The sequence below is a fragment of the Terrapene carolina genome, unplaced genomic scaffold, assembly GCF_002925995.2.
Source record: "Terrapene carolina triunguis isolate 2854851 unplaced genomic scaffold, T_m_triunguis-2.0 Scaffold96, whole genome shotgun sequence".
Classification (NCBI taxonomy): domain Eukaryota; kingdom Metazoa; phylum Chordata; order Testudines; family Emydidae; genus Terrapene; species Terrapene triunguis.
The window spans coordinates 503,233-518,492 of record NW_020664447.1 but is presented as its reverse complement, the minus strand read 5'-3'; the positions used below and the strand labels follow the sequence as shown (position 1 = coordinate 518,492).

Below are 15,260 nucleotides of genomic sequence, written 5' to 3'. Positions count from 1 at the left end.
AAGAAGGAACTGAGGGGGCGCTGGGTCGGCTGGGGTATATATCCAGCGCCATAACGGCGCCACTCTAGGGGGCTCCACAGCCGACCCACCGGGTGTTGCTAGGGTAAAAATCTTCCGACGATCGTGCACGCGGCGCGCACACACCTAACTGGAATGGATATGAGCAAGCACTCGAAGAAGAACTGTCAGTTCCATACTGGAACAAAAGGAAAAGGCCTTTATGATCTGGACTATTGGGGCCTGCCTCACCCACTGCAGCTGCCACTGGGCATTGGGGTGCTACCGGGGCCAGGATACTAGCTCCCCTTTGCTGGTAGTGGAATGTGAGGAATGTGGGTTGATACAGTTTATTACCTAGAGAGGTTAGCCATCAAGGGCTCCCATCCTCGCCGCCTTTTAATCTAACTGATAGATCTCCAGTGATGGTGGGGGCTAGGCCGATCAGCAGTGTAGGATATGGAAGGGAATTTGTTCATATGGCAAAACTGGCAAACTGCTGTGTGGATTTTTTTCACTTACTATGACATCCAGGAGGTCTTGTTCTGGGGCATTTAGGTTACAACTGCTGCAACGCTGGCAGATTCCAGTGTGATTGGTGGGTTAAAAAGGATCTGACTAAAGTCCCTGTAACCTAGAGTGGGCTGCTCAGGCAATAGTCCTGGTATGGTAATACATGATGAGAGGGCTGGCCTCTCTCGCTCAGCTTGTGGCTCCCTTTATCTTATCCCTCCTACCTCTACAGTGGAGGATGGGAAGGAGTCAGGACTCTGGCTTTGAGTCAGAATCCACTGGCAGGCCTTTATAATCACACTCAGATTTAGACACAGTAGGGTCATCGGTGCCAGTTGAGATCCACACTGGAATAACCCTGCCAGGTAGTGTGCAGTGGTTACCAGAGTTAGGTAGCAGTTTAAAATAAAGTTGTGGCTTCCACACTTAAATCATACTATAGCATTTCTCTCATTTTTTCCATGTTCAAATCAAACCTCTATTGAAAACTTAAGTGCCTGACTTTTAGCGGTGCTGAGCAAGCGAACTCTCTATTGAAGTCAATGGGAGCTTCATGTGTTCCACAAAATTGAAATTCAGGCCCTTCAATTCTTTTACTGTTATCTAAAAAGCTTTCATAGCTATCTGATATATTCTGTTGTACATTCCGCAATACAAAGAGAGAAATATATAATCTCTCACACACCTGTTTGTGTAGCCAGCCTCTCACCACAACAGGAACATTAGGGTTCCTCTTGATAGACTGGTCCCTCTTTCCAAAGCTGTGAACTTTATTGCCAGATTTTAAAACCTGAAAAGAAGCACGTTACAATAGTACTAAACATACTGTACTAGAGTCACATCAGTCAGACTACAAATAACAGAGGCATCGTTTCATATTTTTTTTACACAGTAATGAAATAGTTCTAGCACTCTTCAAAGGCACATATGTATTGGCAATAGTATTTAAGTAAGTAAGTAGTTGAGGAAAGTCAGCTTCCCATTATCATCAACATATCAGTACCAAATGCTGTTCCAATTTCATCTGAATCATAACAGTGTGGGTGTCCAACTTTTCCAACTTAAAAACGGGGCGACTGGGCAACAAAATGGCAGATGAAATTCAGTGTTGATAAATGCAAAGTAATACACATTGGAAAACATAATCCCAATGATATATGCAAAGCAGTGGGGTCTAAATTAGCTGTTACCACTCAAGAAAGATCTTGGGAGTCATTGTGGACAGTTTTCTGAAAACATCTGCTCAATGTGCAGTGGCAGTCAATAATCCTAACAATGTTAGGAACCATTAGGAAAGGGATAGATAAAACAGAAAATATCATAATGCCATAAATCCATGGTATGCCTTGTGCCTTGAACACTGTGCAGTTCTGATCACCCCCATCTAAAAAAAAAAAAAAGATACATTTGAATTGGAAAAAACTACAGAAGGGCAACAAAACTATTAGGGGTATGGAACAGCTTCCATGTGAGGAGAGATTAAAAAAGACTGGAACTGTTCAGCATAGAAAAGAGACGACTAAGGGGGGATATGATAGAGGTTTATAATATCATGAATGGTGTGGAGAAAGTGAATAAGGAACTGTTATTTACCCCTTCACAACACATGAAACAGGGGTCACCCAATGAAATTAGTAGACAGCAAGTTATGTTTGACAGGTTATGTTGTATGTTCCCTGCAAACATAAGGAAATACTTCTTCATACAACACAACAGAGTCAACCTGAAGAATTAAATTGCTAGGGGATGTGAAGGCCAAAAATATAACTGGGTTCAAAAAAGAATTAGATAAGTTCATGGAGGACTGGTCCATCAACGTCTATTAGCCAAGATGGTTAGGTATGTAACCCCATGCTCTGGGTGTCCCTAAACCTCTGATTGCCAGAAGCTGGGGCTGGATGACAGGGAATGGATCACTCAATAATTGCCTTGTTCTGTTCATTCCCTCTGAAGCACCTGGCACCGGTCACCATTGGAAGACAGGATACTGGACTAGATGGACCATTGCTCTGATCCAGTATAGCCATTCTTATGTTCTTCTGACGGTATAATATGATACTTAGTGTCTTATCTTTACATGAATTTGGAATGCCCTAATGTTTGTCCAGAGATTCTCACTGCTGCTCAATACTGCCCAAGTGATCCTTGGGAAGGGGGAAGACAATCTTTGTTTGTTTGAGAGATAGCCAAAAATGTCCACTTCTGAGTCTGTGAAGGAGCAGAAATGATTGAACTGCTAGGGATGCATGGAATAATTAAGTCTAGCTCTGAGTAAGAGTGGATCTGAGCTTCCATTAAGACCTTGTATGTCATGTTTTCCCCCCTCCTCCTGAAGACAAGTAGATTATTGGAAGCAAAAGGTTCCACAAGGGAGAAGATCCCGATGATAAGTAAGAATCTCTGTGGGGCAAAGCAAAGGTGAGGTAAAAAGAACTTAGAGTAAAGAGGACCTCAGTAAATCTTACTGGAGGAGGACGAGAAGCAGAAGAGATTCTACCCAACCAGTTCGCCCAGCTCTGTACCAGAGCCCATGCTGCTGCATCAGGGGAAATGCTGCACCTGGTAGGCTGCCAAGAGCACACAGGCTCATCTCATCTCTAGGATGCGGACAGAACTGCAGTAGAGTTCCTCATGGGGCAAAGAGAAAGACTGAAGGATGTTGTAAGGTGATGTTGGACATCAGTTACTGGTAAATTGGAGAAGGGGGTGAGAAAAGTCTCCTTCCTACCTTACAACAGAGTTCTACACACCAAAGTTACTTACATTAGGTGGTAAACTGTTAAGTCTGTCAATTTTGGCAGTGTCACTAATTGTCTCTACCATAATCAACAAAAGCAAAATTTTAAAAATTAAATGGCATTTAAAAAAATCGTCATAAGGAAGTTAATAAAATAAATATAAACATGTAAGTATTCACAACTGTGACTGAAAGAATTTACCATGTACCTCACGTGGACATTTAAGCTTACTATTTTAAGATGAAAAATCCATCTATTAGTATACTTTTATTGTTAACACGTTTGGCTTTAAATGTAATACTAATGACTGCCATATAACAACATGTGCATTGGTCTAGTAACCTGTAATTGCATTATTACACTCTGGATCTAAAAAGTGTTTTTGAGTTTTTCATTAAATGACTTACTTCTCCCCAGTAATCAGCCAAGAAAAATAATACAACAGAACTCAAGTTTTCAGCTGATGCCACAATAACAAAGAGGTTAACTCAGTAAACATTCTTTACAATTTGGTGAAACCCTTTCTTCTTTTACTTAGATCAGCGATACTCAGACTGAGATTTGTGAGCCACAAGTGGCTCTTTAGTGTGTAAATGAAACAATGAATTCACAATATTGTGGCTCTTTTGGGTAATGTTGATAGCTAATTTTGGTCCTGAACCACTGAGGTATGAGTATCACTGACTTAGATACTTAACGGATTTTACACCTTCCCAATGAAGAAGGTTTGAGAAGTGAAAAGGCCACAGACAAATTTAAGGCTTCATTTATATTTCTTAGCTAGCTCTCCTATTATTTTTGCTTCCTTATAGTCATTTCCCCCTTCCCCTCATCTTCTATTTTTTAATTTACTGTAGTCTTGGAGATGCAACTAAAGTAAGTTTGGGTTTACTAAAGTAAAGCACAGGTATATTTTGTGCCCTCAGAAAGATGACCATTTTTGCCATATTCTGTACCAGTTCTGCTTGTTGATTTTTTCTATTTTTGTAATCTAAATATTCCAAATATAGTAGTGGTGCAAGCAATAATGATACACGAGGCTAAAGTGGAGAAGTGCCTAAGAAAAAGGAAGAGGAAGTGATGAGAACTAAAGGGAAATTAAGTGGAAGACCAAGTTAAAATTTCCACTATTTTGCAGGTGATTTTGAAGTGCTTTGGACAATCATATGACCTGTGGGAATACCAGTATTACTTACACCTACTTCCACTCCTTAGGAACCTCTCAAACTCTGCATTTCATCTCATCAATAACTTTCAAATACTCACCTAAAATTGTCATCTACTTGGGGGCTTCTGAGCTGTCCAAAGCTTATTTAGTTATTCTTGTTTTTTTCCCCAATTTTGCATGGGTGGAAGATATTTTAATATCGTCATTCCCTGGAAAACCATTATTAGACTTCCAGTGTGAAATCCTCACTTCACTGAATTCAGTAACAAAATTCCCCTTGACTTCAAGGGATCCAGGGTTTTACCACCAGACCAAATTATATGACTTTTGTCTTACCTTGGAGCCAGGTTTTGTATCTACAGTGGATGTAGTTACTGCAGTGGATGTTTCACTGACCATGCTTGAGGGTCTTTGGTTTACTTGTTGCTTGGACATGTGTGAATTCTGCCTAGAAAAGAAAGAAAAAGTATTTTTAAAACACATTATTTAAAACAATCAGATTTTGCTTTTTTATATATACACACTTAAAGGATCAATTGGAACACCCATCATTTTGGTACTAGGTCTTTTCTAAGAAGATATTGCCAATGGTATTTAGTGGTTCATAATTCTTTATTGGTAACAAAAAAAGTAACAGTAGTATGATACACTATTCCACACATTGTAACATTTTTCTAATGTCTGTAAAAAGGAGCTGAAATATACATAGATAATAATTAGCTAACCATTAACCATATATAGTTAACCACAGGTAGTAACAGATAAGTTGAAGGAAAAATATCAGCAAAATATTTGAAAAATATATTATTTTAGTCTGGAAAATTAAAAGCTATCCTCAAAGGGTGCATATTAAAATTCTGTGGAATTTTCTCAGCAAAACATTGTTTCAGACTTGATTGTCATACCGCCTGTATTTCATTCAGAAGCTGAAAGTCTAAGTGTTATGCTTTCATAGGCCCCGACGCTGCAAGTTGTTTCACAAGGGCAGAGCCCTGTGCCCACACAGAATCATCCAATCTGATTAATAAAATTAAGGGTCAGATCCTCCGCATTACCCAGAGAGAGAAGATGGCTAATATTTATAACGTATCATTGAATGAAATGGACATGTCCCTTAAGGACAAAACAAAAAGCCAACACCCTAGAGGAGGAACTCCTTACAGATATAATTTTTCACTTGACCACAGCTCAAAGAGCCGAGATCACCAAACCTATTCCTCATAAGAAATGTACACTTCTTACTCTGCACAGCAGCCATATACCAAGCCAAGACGAGCACACTCAACTACTTCTATTCGATTTGGTCCAATGGTTTACTCTGTGTGTAGAAGCCAAATGATCTATTTTCTAGCTTTACCTTCAGTAAAAAAAAGTAAGATATTTCAAATGCACAAATATGTCTGCCTTTGCTTGTGGCGTGAAAAAAATCTTCACACATTCTTTTATTCCAACAGCATTCACAATATACCTTTGGCTGGGTGCATTTCTTTTTCAGGAAAATGCCAAGCTTGTTGTGTCATCCATTTAACTAAGCTGCGGTTGTACTCTATTGCCACTAATCAGCTAAATGCAACATTGTCTTTCCCGTTTAAATTCATCTTAACTTGGTACCTGTGATCTAGCCAAAATACCAACTTTGACAACAAGCATTTAGCCTGACAAAAGCATGAACATGAGGCTGAGCAGCCAGAGATAATATAGAACATCTCTTCTAGCTGGTGCAAGCAAGAGAATATTCATATTAATGTATGCACTAAGGTTACACCTTTAAGGTCTATGTTACAGCTACTCCAGCCCTTGGATGGAGTAAGCCTGTAAAATAAACAGTGGCCAGGATCATATTATGTAATAATTTTGCAATGAAGAAAAAATATTATTATTTTTTGTATTATGGTAGCGGCTAGAGACCACAAGCAAGATCAAAGCCCCATTGCACAAGGCACTGTACAAACACAAGACAGCCCCTGCTCTGAGGAGTTTACAATCTAAATAGGTAAAGGAACAGCGATAGGAAAGTGATGCACAGAGAGCTAAAGCTTAACCCCCATTTTCAAAAGTGACTTAGGCACTTTTAACCTTAGTCAAAGGTTTCTCTTAAATGAAGAGAAGCATTAAAAATTTCTACATTCCTTTGTCTCTCTCAGTTGCCCTAATCTTTCTGTAGAACAAAAGAGGAGAAAGTTATGCCATATTGTAATTTTCTCTTGTAAAGTGACCTGAAAAAACACAAAAGGGACAATCTTAACATTTCTGCTTAGTTTTCTATGTTGGAAAATTTCAGAATTCTGCTTAACTGATATTCTGAACAGATTTAAACAAGTCTTCAGAACAAAGTGTTTTTAGTTTTAAATTGTCATATGGAATATTTTAAAAAATTAGGATTTTTTTGCTAACTGGTTATCATCAAATAAAAACATGGTAATTTTATTAACTACTCTTATGATCTTACAGATTTGTTTTAAACTCATTCTGTTCTAGTTATACATCAACTTTCCTCAGTTGAGTTTCTGGGTCTGTATCAATTTTGTTTAAATGGTTTTGTGCTTTTTACATATTTATGCCCTGTAGTATATTAGTTATACAGATGTAGGTGAGTGGGAAAAGAAGAGATTGATATGTCAGTGTCATTTAAACTTTTTTGCTAGGTCTGGTACGCTAATTAAAGTCCAAAACTTTTTTGCTAGGTCTGTTGTTTATGCCACAGGAGAGTTGATTGTTCAGATGGAAAGATGGACAGAGGGAGGGAGGTGACATCAAACAGGAAGCAATAAAGAATTATTATTTGGTTTGAAGGAAGGTGGGATTAGTAAGACTAGGTCACTGGAGGACAAGAGGATTGCCAACAGTAAAAAAATAATTGTATTGATGCAAGAAGTCAATTATCTTGTTCCAGGATCAAGACAGAATTTGTTTGTTAACATAGTAAAGTTAAATGAAATATACTTTAAAAAAAAAAACAAGATTTTTTTTAATGTAGTAACAGACCATATGCGATAAATTCTCAAGCAGCAGACCTCAACTATTCACAAAACTACCAGAACATACAATCTTCTGCATTTATTTAGTAATATACAGGCGAAAAATATTTTAAACAAAAAGAGCTAACTTTTTGTCTGTCTATACACCTCTACCCCGATATAACGCTGTCCTCGGGAGCCAAAAAATCTTACTGTGTTATAGGTGAAACCGCGTTATATCGAACTTGCTTTGATTCGCCAGAGTGCGCAGCCCCGCCCCCCCGGAGTGCTGCTTTACCGCGTTAAATCCGAACTAGTGTTATATCGGGTCGCGTTATATCAGGGTAGAGGTGTACTTAGCACATTGGTATTGGTAAAAGCATACCGGGCGAGGAAGCTATCCGGTGGTAGTAGTGGTGGCAGCCGTAATAACAATATTCCTAATACTGTTGTATATTTTACACTTACATAGCCCCTTCGAACCAAAGAGGATCTCATACACTATAGAAGCATTAATTAATTTCACCTCAGAGCACCAATGCCGCCACTGATGAAATAAGAATTCTCTCTATTTCAAGATGAGGAACCTGAGGCACAGAGCACTCTGCCTCTCTGGCAGCCAGGCTGGAAGACTATTGACAGTTTCACAAGTTAAACTGACAAGAGCCTTCCCTGAGGGCACTAGGAAGCTGAAAAAATCTGTTTCCTTCTCTCCCCTCCTCCCCCCTTTTTTAAAGCCCTTTCTATGAAAAATTTCAGATTTTTGACATTTGTCCCTCTACAGGGCAATACTTTTCCCAAAAACATGAACATGTTCACAGAGGGATTCCCCTTTTGCAGCCAGCTTCAATTCCCAGCTCTGGCTCTCAGAACTGTGATTTAAAGACAAGACCATTCTTGTTCCAAGGATTTAAAGAGCCCACGTGGTACTGTCTGAAACATTAAAATACAATGCAGTTTGCTCAACTATAATGAAGGTAACTTGTTAGACAAGTGGCAATTAAGGGTATGTCTACACAGCAACTAGATGTCCATGCCAACCGACTTGGGCTTGCAGGGCTTGGGCTGCGGGGCTGTTTCATTGTTGTGTAGACTTCTGGACTTGGGCTGTAGCCTGAGCTCTGGGACCCTCCCACCTTGCAGGGTCACAGAGGAAGGCTCCAGACCAAGCCCGGAAGTCTACACAGAAATGAAACAGACCCACAGCCAAAGCCCAAGTCAGCTGGCACAGGCCAGCCACGGGTGTCTAGTTGCTTTGTTAACACACCCACAGTTACAACAAAAATGATTAACAGTGCAAACAGGTTAATGACAATCTATGAATTTCTCCCACTCTAATCTTAAAATGCATGCATTAAAATTTACATAAAAACTTTGGCAAATTACCCACCCTAAACATTGCTGCCAGAGATATTCAGTCAAATATTAAGTACAACAGGGAACAGTAGCATTTTGAGCATTATCACTCATACAAAACAGCAAAACAATCAGAGGAAAACAGTTTGCCATCAGAGCAGTCTGCCACAAGGTGTTCATTCAAGACAAGAGGTCAGCCACCATCAGCTCTTCCTAAATTACACCAGTTATTCCATCCTGAATGATTACCTGTCCAACAGTTTCTCGGTTGATTTGAAGTCCCAAAAGAGAGAGACTATTTCTGAACATGTAATTTAAATTAAGCTTGGAGGAAATAACAGTGCAACATTGATTCCCTCTGTTTCAAATGCCTGACATCAAGCCTTTCCTTCTAGCCTTTGTAAGTAGGGTCAGGTTTGGGAAGAAGAGGATTTTAGAGCCCTTAAAATAATCTCTTTAAGCTTCATGCAGCCTTTACAACCTCTGCCTGTCTTGTATGCCTGACAGCTTGATCTCCCAGTCTGTTCTGCTTGCCTTGCAGATACCCTTTTTTCAGTATTTTGTCAGCTTTAGTGTCCAGTTTTAGCAGGGAGTTTTGAGATGTTCTATATATACAATTTTGCTTTACCCTCTTGTGAACCATTAACCTTTACTTTCTGCTTCTCATTAGATTCCCTATTCTCCTCTTTCTAAGGTACATTTTACAGGACGTGGAGATTGCAGACCTCAGTTGACCTTTTCGTACCTCTGAATCTTTTTTTAGGCTTAATTTGAACATGTCCTTCTCCATACTCCTCACTCTCATTTTTCTAGTCCTTGTACCTAGCAGGAGATTCCAGACTATTTCCAGTAAAGATGTTAAGGTATCCTGCATTTCATCACATGTTCATCCAAAATAATTTAAAGCACCAGATTTAAGAGCACCAAGATGGCCACTAAAAATAAAATACAAGATTTACAAAGAGAGTGGGCATTTCTCAGGAAATTGGCTGGGCCTTGAAGAAATTAATCTCTTGGTTTTTTTATGACAGTTTGGGGCTTTAAAAAAATCCAAAATTTAACCCAAATCACAAATTAGGAAGTTTTAAAGACTGGGAAAGCCATGGAATACATATGGTTGGCATGGGCAGCACGTGGACTGCTGGCTGGGAGAGGCTAGCCCCCAGCTCCATCCCTTCCGGCCGATACCTTGCCCCAGAGTGCCGGGTGGCCAGGCAGTGCAGCTCAGCCCCAGAGCACCGAGCAGGCAGGCAGTGCAGCCCCAGCCCTGGAGTGCCAGGAGGGCAGGCAGAGCGGCCCCAGCCAGACACACCGCGCAGCCCCAGAGCGCTGGGAGAGCGGTTCCCAGCACCAGCCCGAGCCACTGCACAGGGGATCTGGGAAGAGTGGGCCAGAGCAGGAAGCAGGAGGAGGCCTGGGGGTGGAGTATGGGTGGGACCACGCCTTGCTGTTTGGGAAGGCACAGCCTTCCCTAGCCTATGATACCCGCCGCCCATAATGGTTGGCCAGCTGTGCATGCTCATGCTCTCTCTCTCTCTCTCTCTCTCTCTCTCTCTCACACACACACACACACACACACACACACAAACTTATTTAAAAATCAAAACTAACTGGACCATTCTCCCATGGTAACAATACCTTTAGATTAGGCATTATGTGTCACAATACAGGGTAATTGTACCTGTAGTCCCACTCTATGGGCCAGCAAGGGTCCCCATTCTTGGCTCCAGCACCCCAGCCATCGACTGTCTTGGGTGCAGACATGCATCTTTCTCCTTTCTGACAGGTTTGCTTTCAGGCTGCAGTTCCCTGACTGTACTGTGAAATCCCAAGAAAAAGTCTAAGCTGGTTTCTTTTGCCTTCTCTTCCCTTATAAACTTTTAGCTCAGCTTAGAACACAAACCGTTGATGTGGCAGATGCAGGTTCAATTCCCCCCGTCTGCCTAATCTTCAGAAATGATTTGAACTTAGGTCTCCCAATTCTTAGGTGAGTGCTTTAACCACTAGGCTAACCACAGTGGAACAACTCCAACAAGAGAGACTGAGATACCCTTACCCATAGTCCATATATATCCCATGGCTCAGTAGTTAGGCTACTTTCCTGAGAAGTGGGAGACTCTTCTCCACATCAGACAAAATGTGGAATTGAACTGGGGTCTCCCCACATTCACTGAGCTAAATGTTTAAGGCAGGCACCCCTACCATCACCTACTTGTGAGTTTAGATGTGCTTTGGAGAATGCCTACCAGATCAGGTCCTACAATGCCTCATCTAAGGACGCTAATGGGGTTTAGGTGGGAGATAGGCTTCTAGGTGCCTAGGATTAGACAGCAGTGAGAAACTTACATGCCATGAGAACATTAAATAGCAGAAATGTAGGTGCCTACAAAATTAGGCAGAAGCTGAGTGGGGGGTCAGAGGATCCCAGTGGTACCAAAACGTTGGACTTAGGAACCTAAGTCCTTTTGAAGATTTAGCTCGAAGTACATTTGCCTGACCAAAAAAAACCACTGCACACCTGTCAAACTTTCTTTTAATACTGACATTTAATAGACATGCTTGATTTGATAAATCTGAGTCAAGTCAGTAGTTTCACTCAATTTAATCAAATTACCGGAAACTACACTTCCTGCATTGTATAAAGAGGCTTACTGTGCAATACGGTAACACCTTGCTAAATTGAGACATTTGATGTTTATATTACCACATAATCTCTCTCTAAACAAAATGAAAAGCTCAGTGTTGGAATGATTAACATTTTATTTCCAATGTTTACATGGCAATGATTCATAAACCTGTTAAGAACATAAGAACATAAGAAAGGCCGTACCGGGTCAGACCAAAGGTCCATCTAGCCCAGTATCCTGTCTACCGACAGTGGCCAATGCCAGGTGCCCCAGAGGGAGTGAACCTAACAGGCAATGATCAACTGATCTCTCTCCTGCCATCCATCTCCACCCTCTGACAGACAGAGGCTAGGGACACCATTCCTTACCCGTCCTGGCTAATAGCCATTAATGGACTTAACCACCATGAATTTATCCAGTTCTCTTTTAAACTCTGTTATAGTCCTAGCCTTCACAACCTCCTCAGGTAAGGAGTTCCACAAGTTGACTGTGCACTGCGTGAAGAAGAACTTCCTTTTATTTGTTTTAAACCTGCTGCCTATTAATTTCATTTGATGACCCCTAGTTTTTGTATTATGGGAATAAGTAAATAACTTTTCCTTATCCACTTTCTCCACAACACTCATGATTTTATATACCTCTATCATATCCCCCCTTAGTCTCCTCTTTTCCAAGCTGAAGAGTCCTAGCCTCTTTAATCTCTCCTCATATGGGACCCGTTCCAAACCCTTAATCATTTTAGTTGCCCTTTTCTGAACCTTTTCTAGTGCCAGTATATCTTTTTTGAGATGAGGAGACCACACCTGTACGCAGTATTCGAGATGAGGGCGTACCATCGATTTATATAAGGGCAATAATATATTCTCAGTCTTATTCTCTATCCCCTTTTTAATGATTCCTAACATCCTGTTTGCTTTTTTGACCGCCTCTGCACACTGCGTGGACATTTTCAGAGAACTATCCACGATGACCCCAAGATCTTTTTCCTGACTTCTTGTAGCTAAATTAGCCCCCATCATATTGTATGTATAGTTGGGGTTATTTTTTCCAATGTGCATTACTTTACATTTATCCACATTAAATTTCATTTGCCATTTTGTTGCCCAATCACTTAGTTTTGTGAGATCTTTTTGAGGTTCTTCACAGTCTGCTTTGGTCTTAACTATCTTTAGCAGTTTAGTATCATCTCCAAACTTTGCCACCCCACTGTTTACCCCTTTCTCCAGGTCATTTATGAATAAGTTGAATAGGATCGGTCCGAGGACTGACCCTTGGGGAACACCACTAGTTACCCCTCTCCATTCTGAGAATTTACCATTAATTCCTACCCTTTGTTCCCTGTCTTTTAACCAGTTCTCAGTCCATGAAAGGACCTTCCCCTTTATCCCATGGCAGCTTAATTTACATAAGAGCCTTTGGTGAGGGACCTTGTCAAAGGCTTTCTGGAAATCTAAGTACACTATGTCCACTGGATCCCCCTTGTCCACATGTTTGTTGACCCCTTCAAAGAATTCTAATAGATTAGTAAGACACCTGTTAAGACATCCTAGGTAGTTATTAAAAAATAGCAGGATGTGGTGTCAATCCAATACAACATGAGAGAATAAAAGAGAAAGGGTATATTTAATCTGTACCTATGTCAGTGTAGTAATTCCTTTAAAATAATTAAGACCTATTTTTCCATGTCCCTGTTGGAAACTTTTCTGAAAAATAGCCAGTTGATTAATATTAAACAAATGTATAACTCTCCAGCTAAAATAATGGCTTGTGAGCCACCCATGTGTTGATCCAAACTACCTGCAACTATATAAGGGCTAATGAGAACAACCGAAAAGAAAGGATTAATCATATCAGTTTCTACCTGGCATTTCAAGGATGAATTTACATGCTCATCAAAACCAAATCAATCCAGAACATAACCCAATTCCACAAACAACACTCAAATGCAAGTCTCTTAATTGTCAATTAACAAAGAGGACATCCTTAGCCAGTTACTATTTTAAATAAAAAGGAAATATATGTAGAGACAATCCCATTTTACTGTCTGGAACACTCAAGCATATTAACGTTGACAGAGTTAAAAACAAAGTTACTTTTACAAATAAGTAAAGAAAGCCATAATCCATATTCAACATCATCAGTTCAAATGCACCTATACTGGAGTTTAATGATATCTATTATTCAACAACAGCTGCGCTGCCGTAACAGTGCCATGTTATTCAACTTACTTTTTCAGTTCTCTTTCTCTCCCATCATACAAGCACACACACAGGCACATACTCAGGAGAAGGTTAGCTAATCCAAACGATTACACCTTACTTGGCACACATTTTTGGAAAACTGCCATTTGCTGCAGTTGGCATTCTGGACCTGTGTGAATCAATATAAAGCCTGTGAAAGCAGGCCGTTTGGTACAGTACCTCCTGACTCACTATGCCATTCCCCATCATACTTAGACTGCATTCCTATCTATATGGAGAGCACATTTAATTGATTACAAAGAATTTCTTGGCAAACCTCACTTGTTTTTACAAAACAACAAAATCCGATACTGCAGCATTTTCACCAGCAACCGGAATGTTTAATGTCTATGAGATGGCTAATTCAGTTTTCCTAAAAGAGATACAAATATTTAACCCACAGAAAAAAACCTGTATAAATAAAAGCCACAAACAACCTTCTGTTACTGAATCAAAACAGCTTCAAATTAATCTGTCTACCTTTTAATTTAATTAAACCTTCTACTCTTTTAGGCAGAAAACTAAATAGCCTAAGTTTATGTTTCTATATCCCAGGTGTTTTGGTGGGGGTTTTATTCACCATTTTTTGCTGCCATAGTAACCAAATACAATGGATGAAACAAGCACAAGGCTATCACTCAAGGGGTGGTGTACTGGCTTGATCAACTGCAGTTACACAGAATACAAGCAAACAGGCACGATAAAACTCAGGCTTGATTAATTAAAACACAAAAAACGTGCTTGTATTTTGTATTGAAGTATTCCATACCTCAAATTATCATGATTTCATATGCAATTGTACTACTAGCCCATACACAGTGGAAACTTTTAAAAACATCTAACACAAATATCAGTAGTTCACAACAGATTCAGTTTCAAACATGCAGCTGTTAAAACACCTGCTTCTTATTAGTATGCATGTAAAAATAACTTTTTGAAAATCAGTGCAATATAAAGTGAAATATTTAAACAATTATGAATATTTGCTCTTGGTGAATATACTGCTTCACCATAAAAGCAGTTTTAAAACAAAAAAAAACTTTTTTTTGGATCTAGTCTGCTTTACATAATATAAATTTTTAGTCCTGATTTTAAATTCATGCATTTAAAAGGAGTGTTTTCATGAACTTTAGCCATACTTACTATGCAAATATATAAAAAGGATCTTCGAGGTGAAGTAAAGTAAGAACTTTTAGGTTGCTTGTACTTTTGTCTTAGGTAGTACTTAAATATATTTAGGACAAAGTTCATATTTTTAAAAGGTCCAACTTGAATAGCACAATGCTCAGTTTCAGAGATGAACTCCATACAGAAAATGTAATTTCAGAGTTTTATTCCTGGGATTGTACTGGGAATACTGTGAAAAACAAGTATTTATACAGCAAGCGTCACTTCTACGGAATCTTTTTTCCCAGCTACGCTCGGAGCAGAACAGTTCACACTAGAGCTGTACTGAAATTCTGATTCAAATAGGTATTTAGCTGAAATTCCATCAAAATGCTGATATTCCATTTCAGATAAATATTTTAATTTAAATCTAGAAGAAGATGTGTCCCGATATTTTAGTGTGGTGATATGGTCACCCTAAAAGCTTGTGCAGAGGTGGAATCGAGCCACGTCCCTATAAAATGGATTGTCTGTGTGGGTGACAAAAATGGACTTGT

At 39.6% G+C, this 15,260-nt stretch overlaps 1 protein-coding gene across 2 annotated transcripts in view; it reads right to left on the bottom strand.

Annotated features, from left to right (window-relative positions):
- Nucleotides 1-15,260, bottom strand: part of PLEKHA7 (pleckstrin homology domain containing A7) — a 306,972-nt gene that overhangs the window by 109,986 nt on the left and 181,726 nt on the right. For both annotated transcript variants that reach the window (XM_026651359.1, XM_026651360.1), the window contains 2 exons: nucleotides 4,753-4,864; nucleotides 1,196-1,300 (listed from right to left, as the gene is read on the bottom strand). In XM_026651359.1, coding sequence (XP_026507144.1) covers nucleotides 1,196-1,300; nucleotides 4,753-4,864 — 217 coding nt within the window. The remainder of the gene's footprint in view (nucleotides 1-1,195; nucleotides 1,301-4,752; nucleotides 4,865-15,260) is intronic.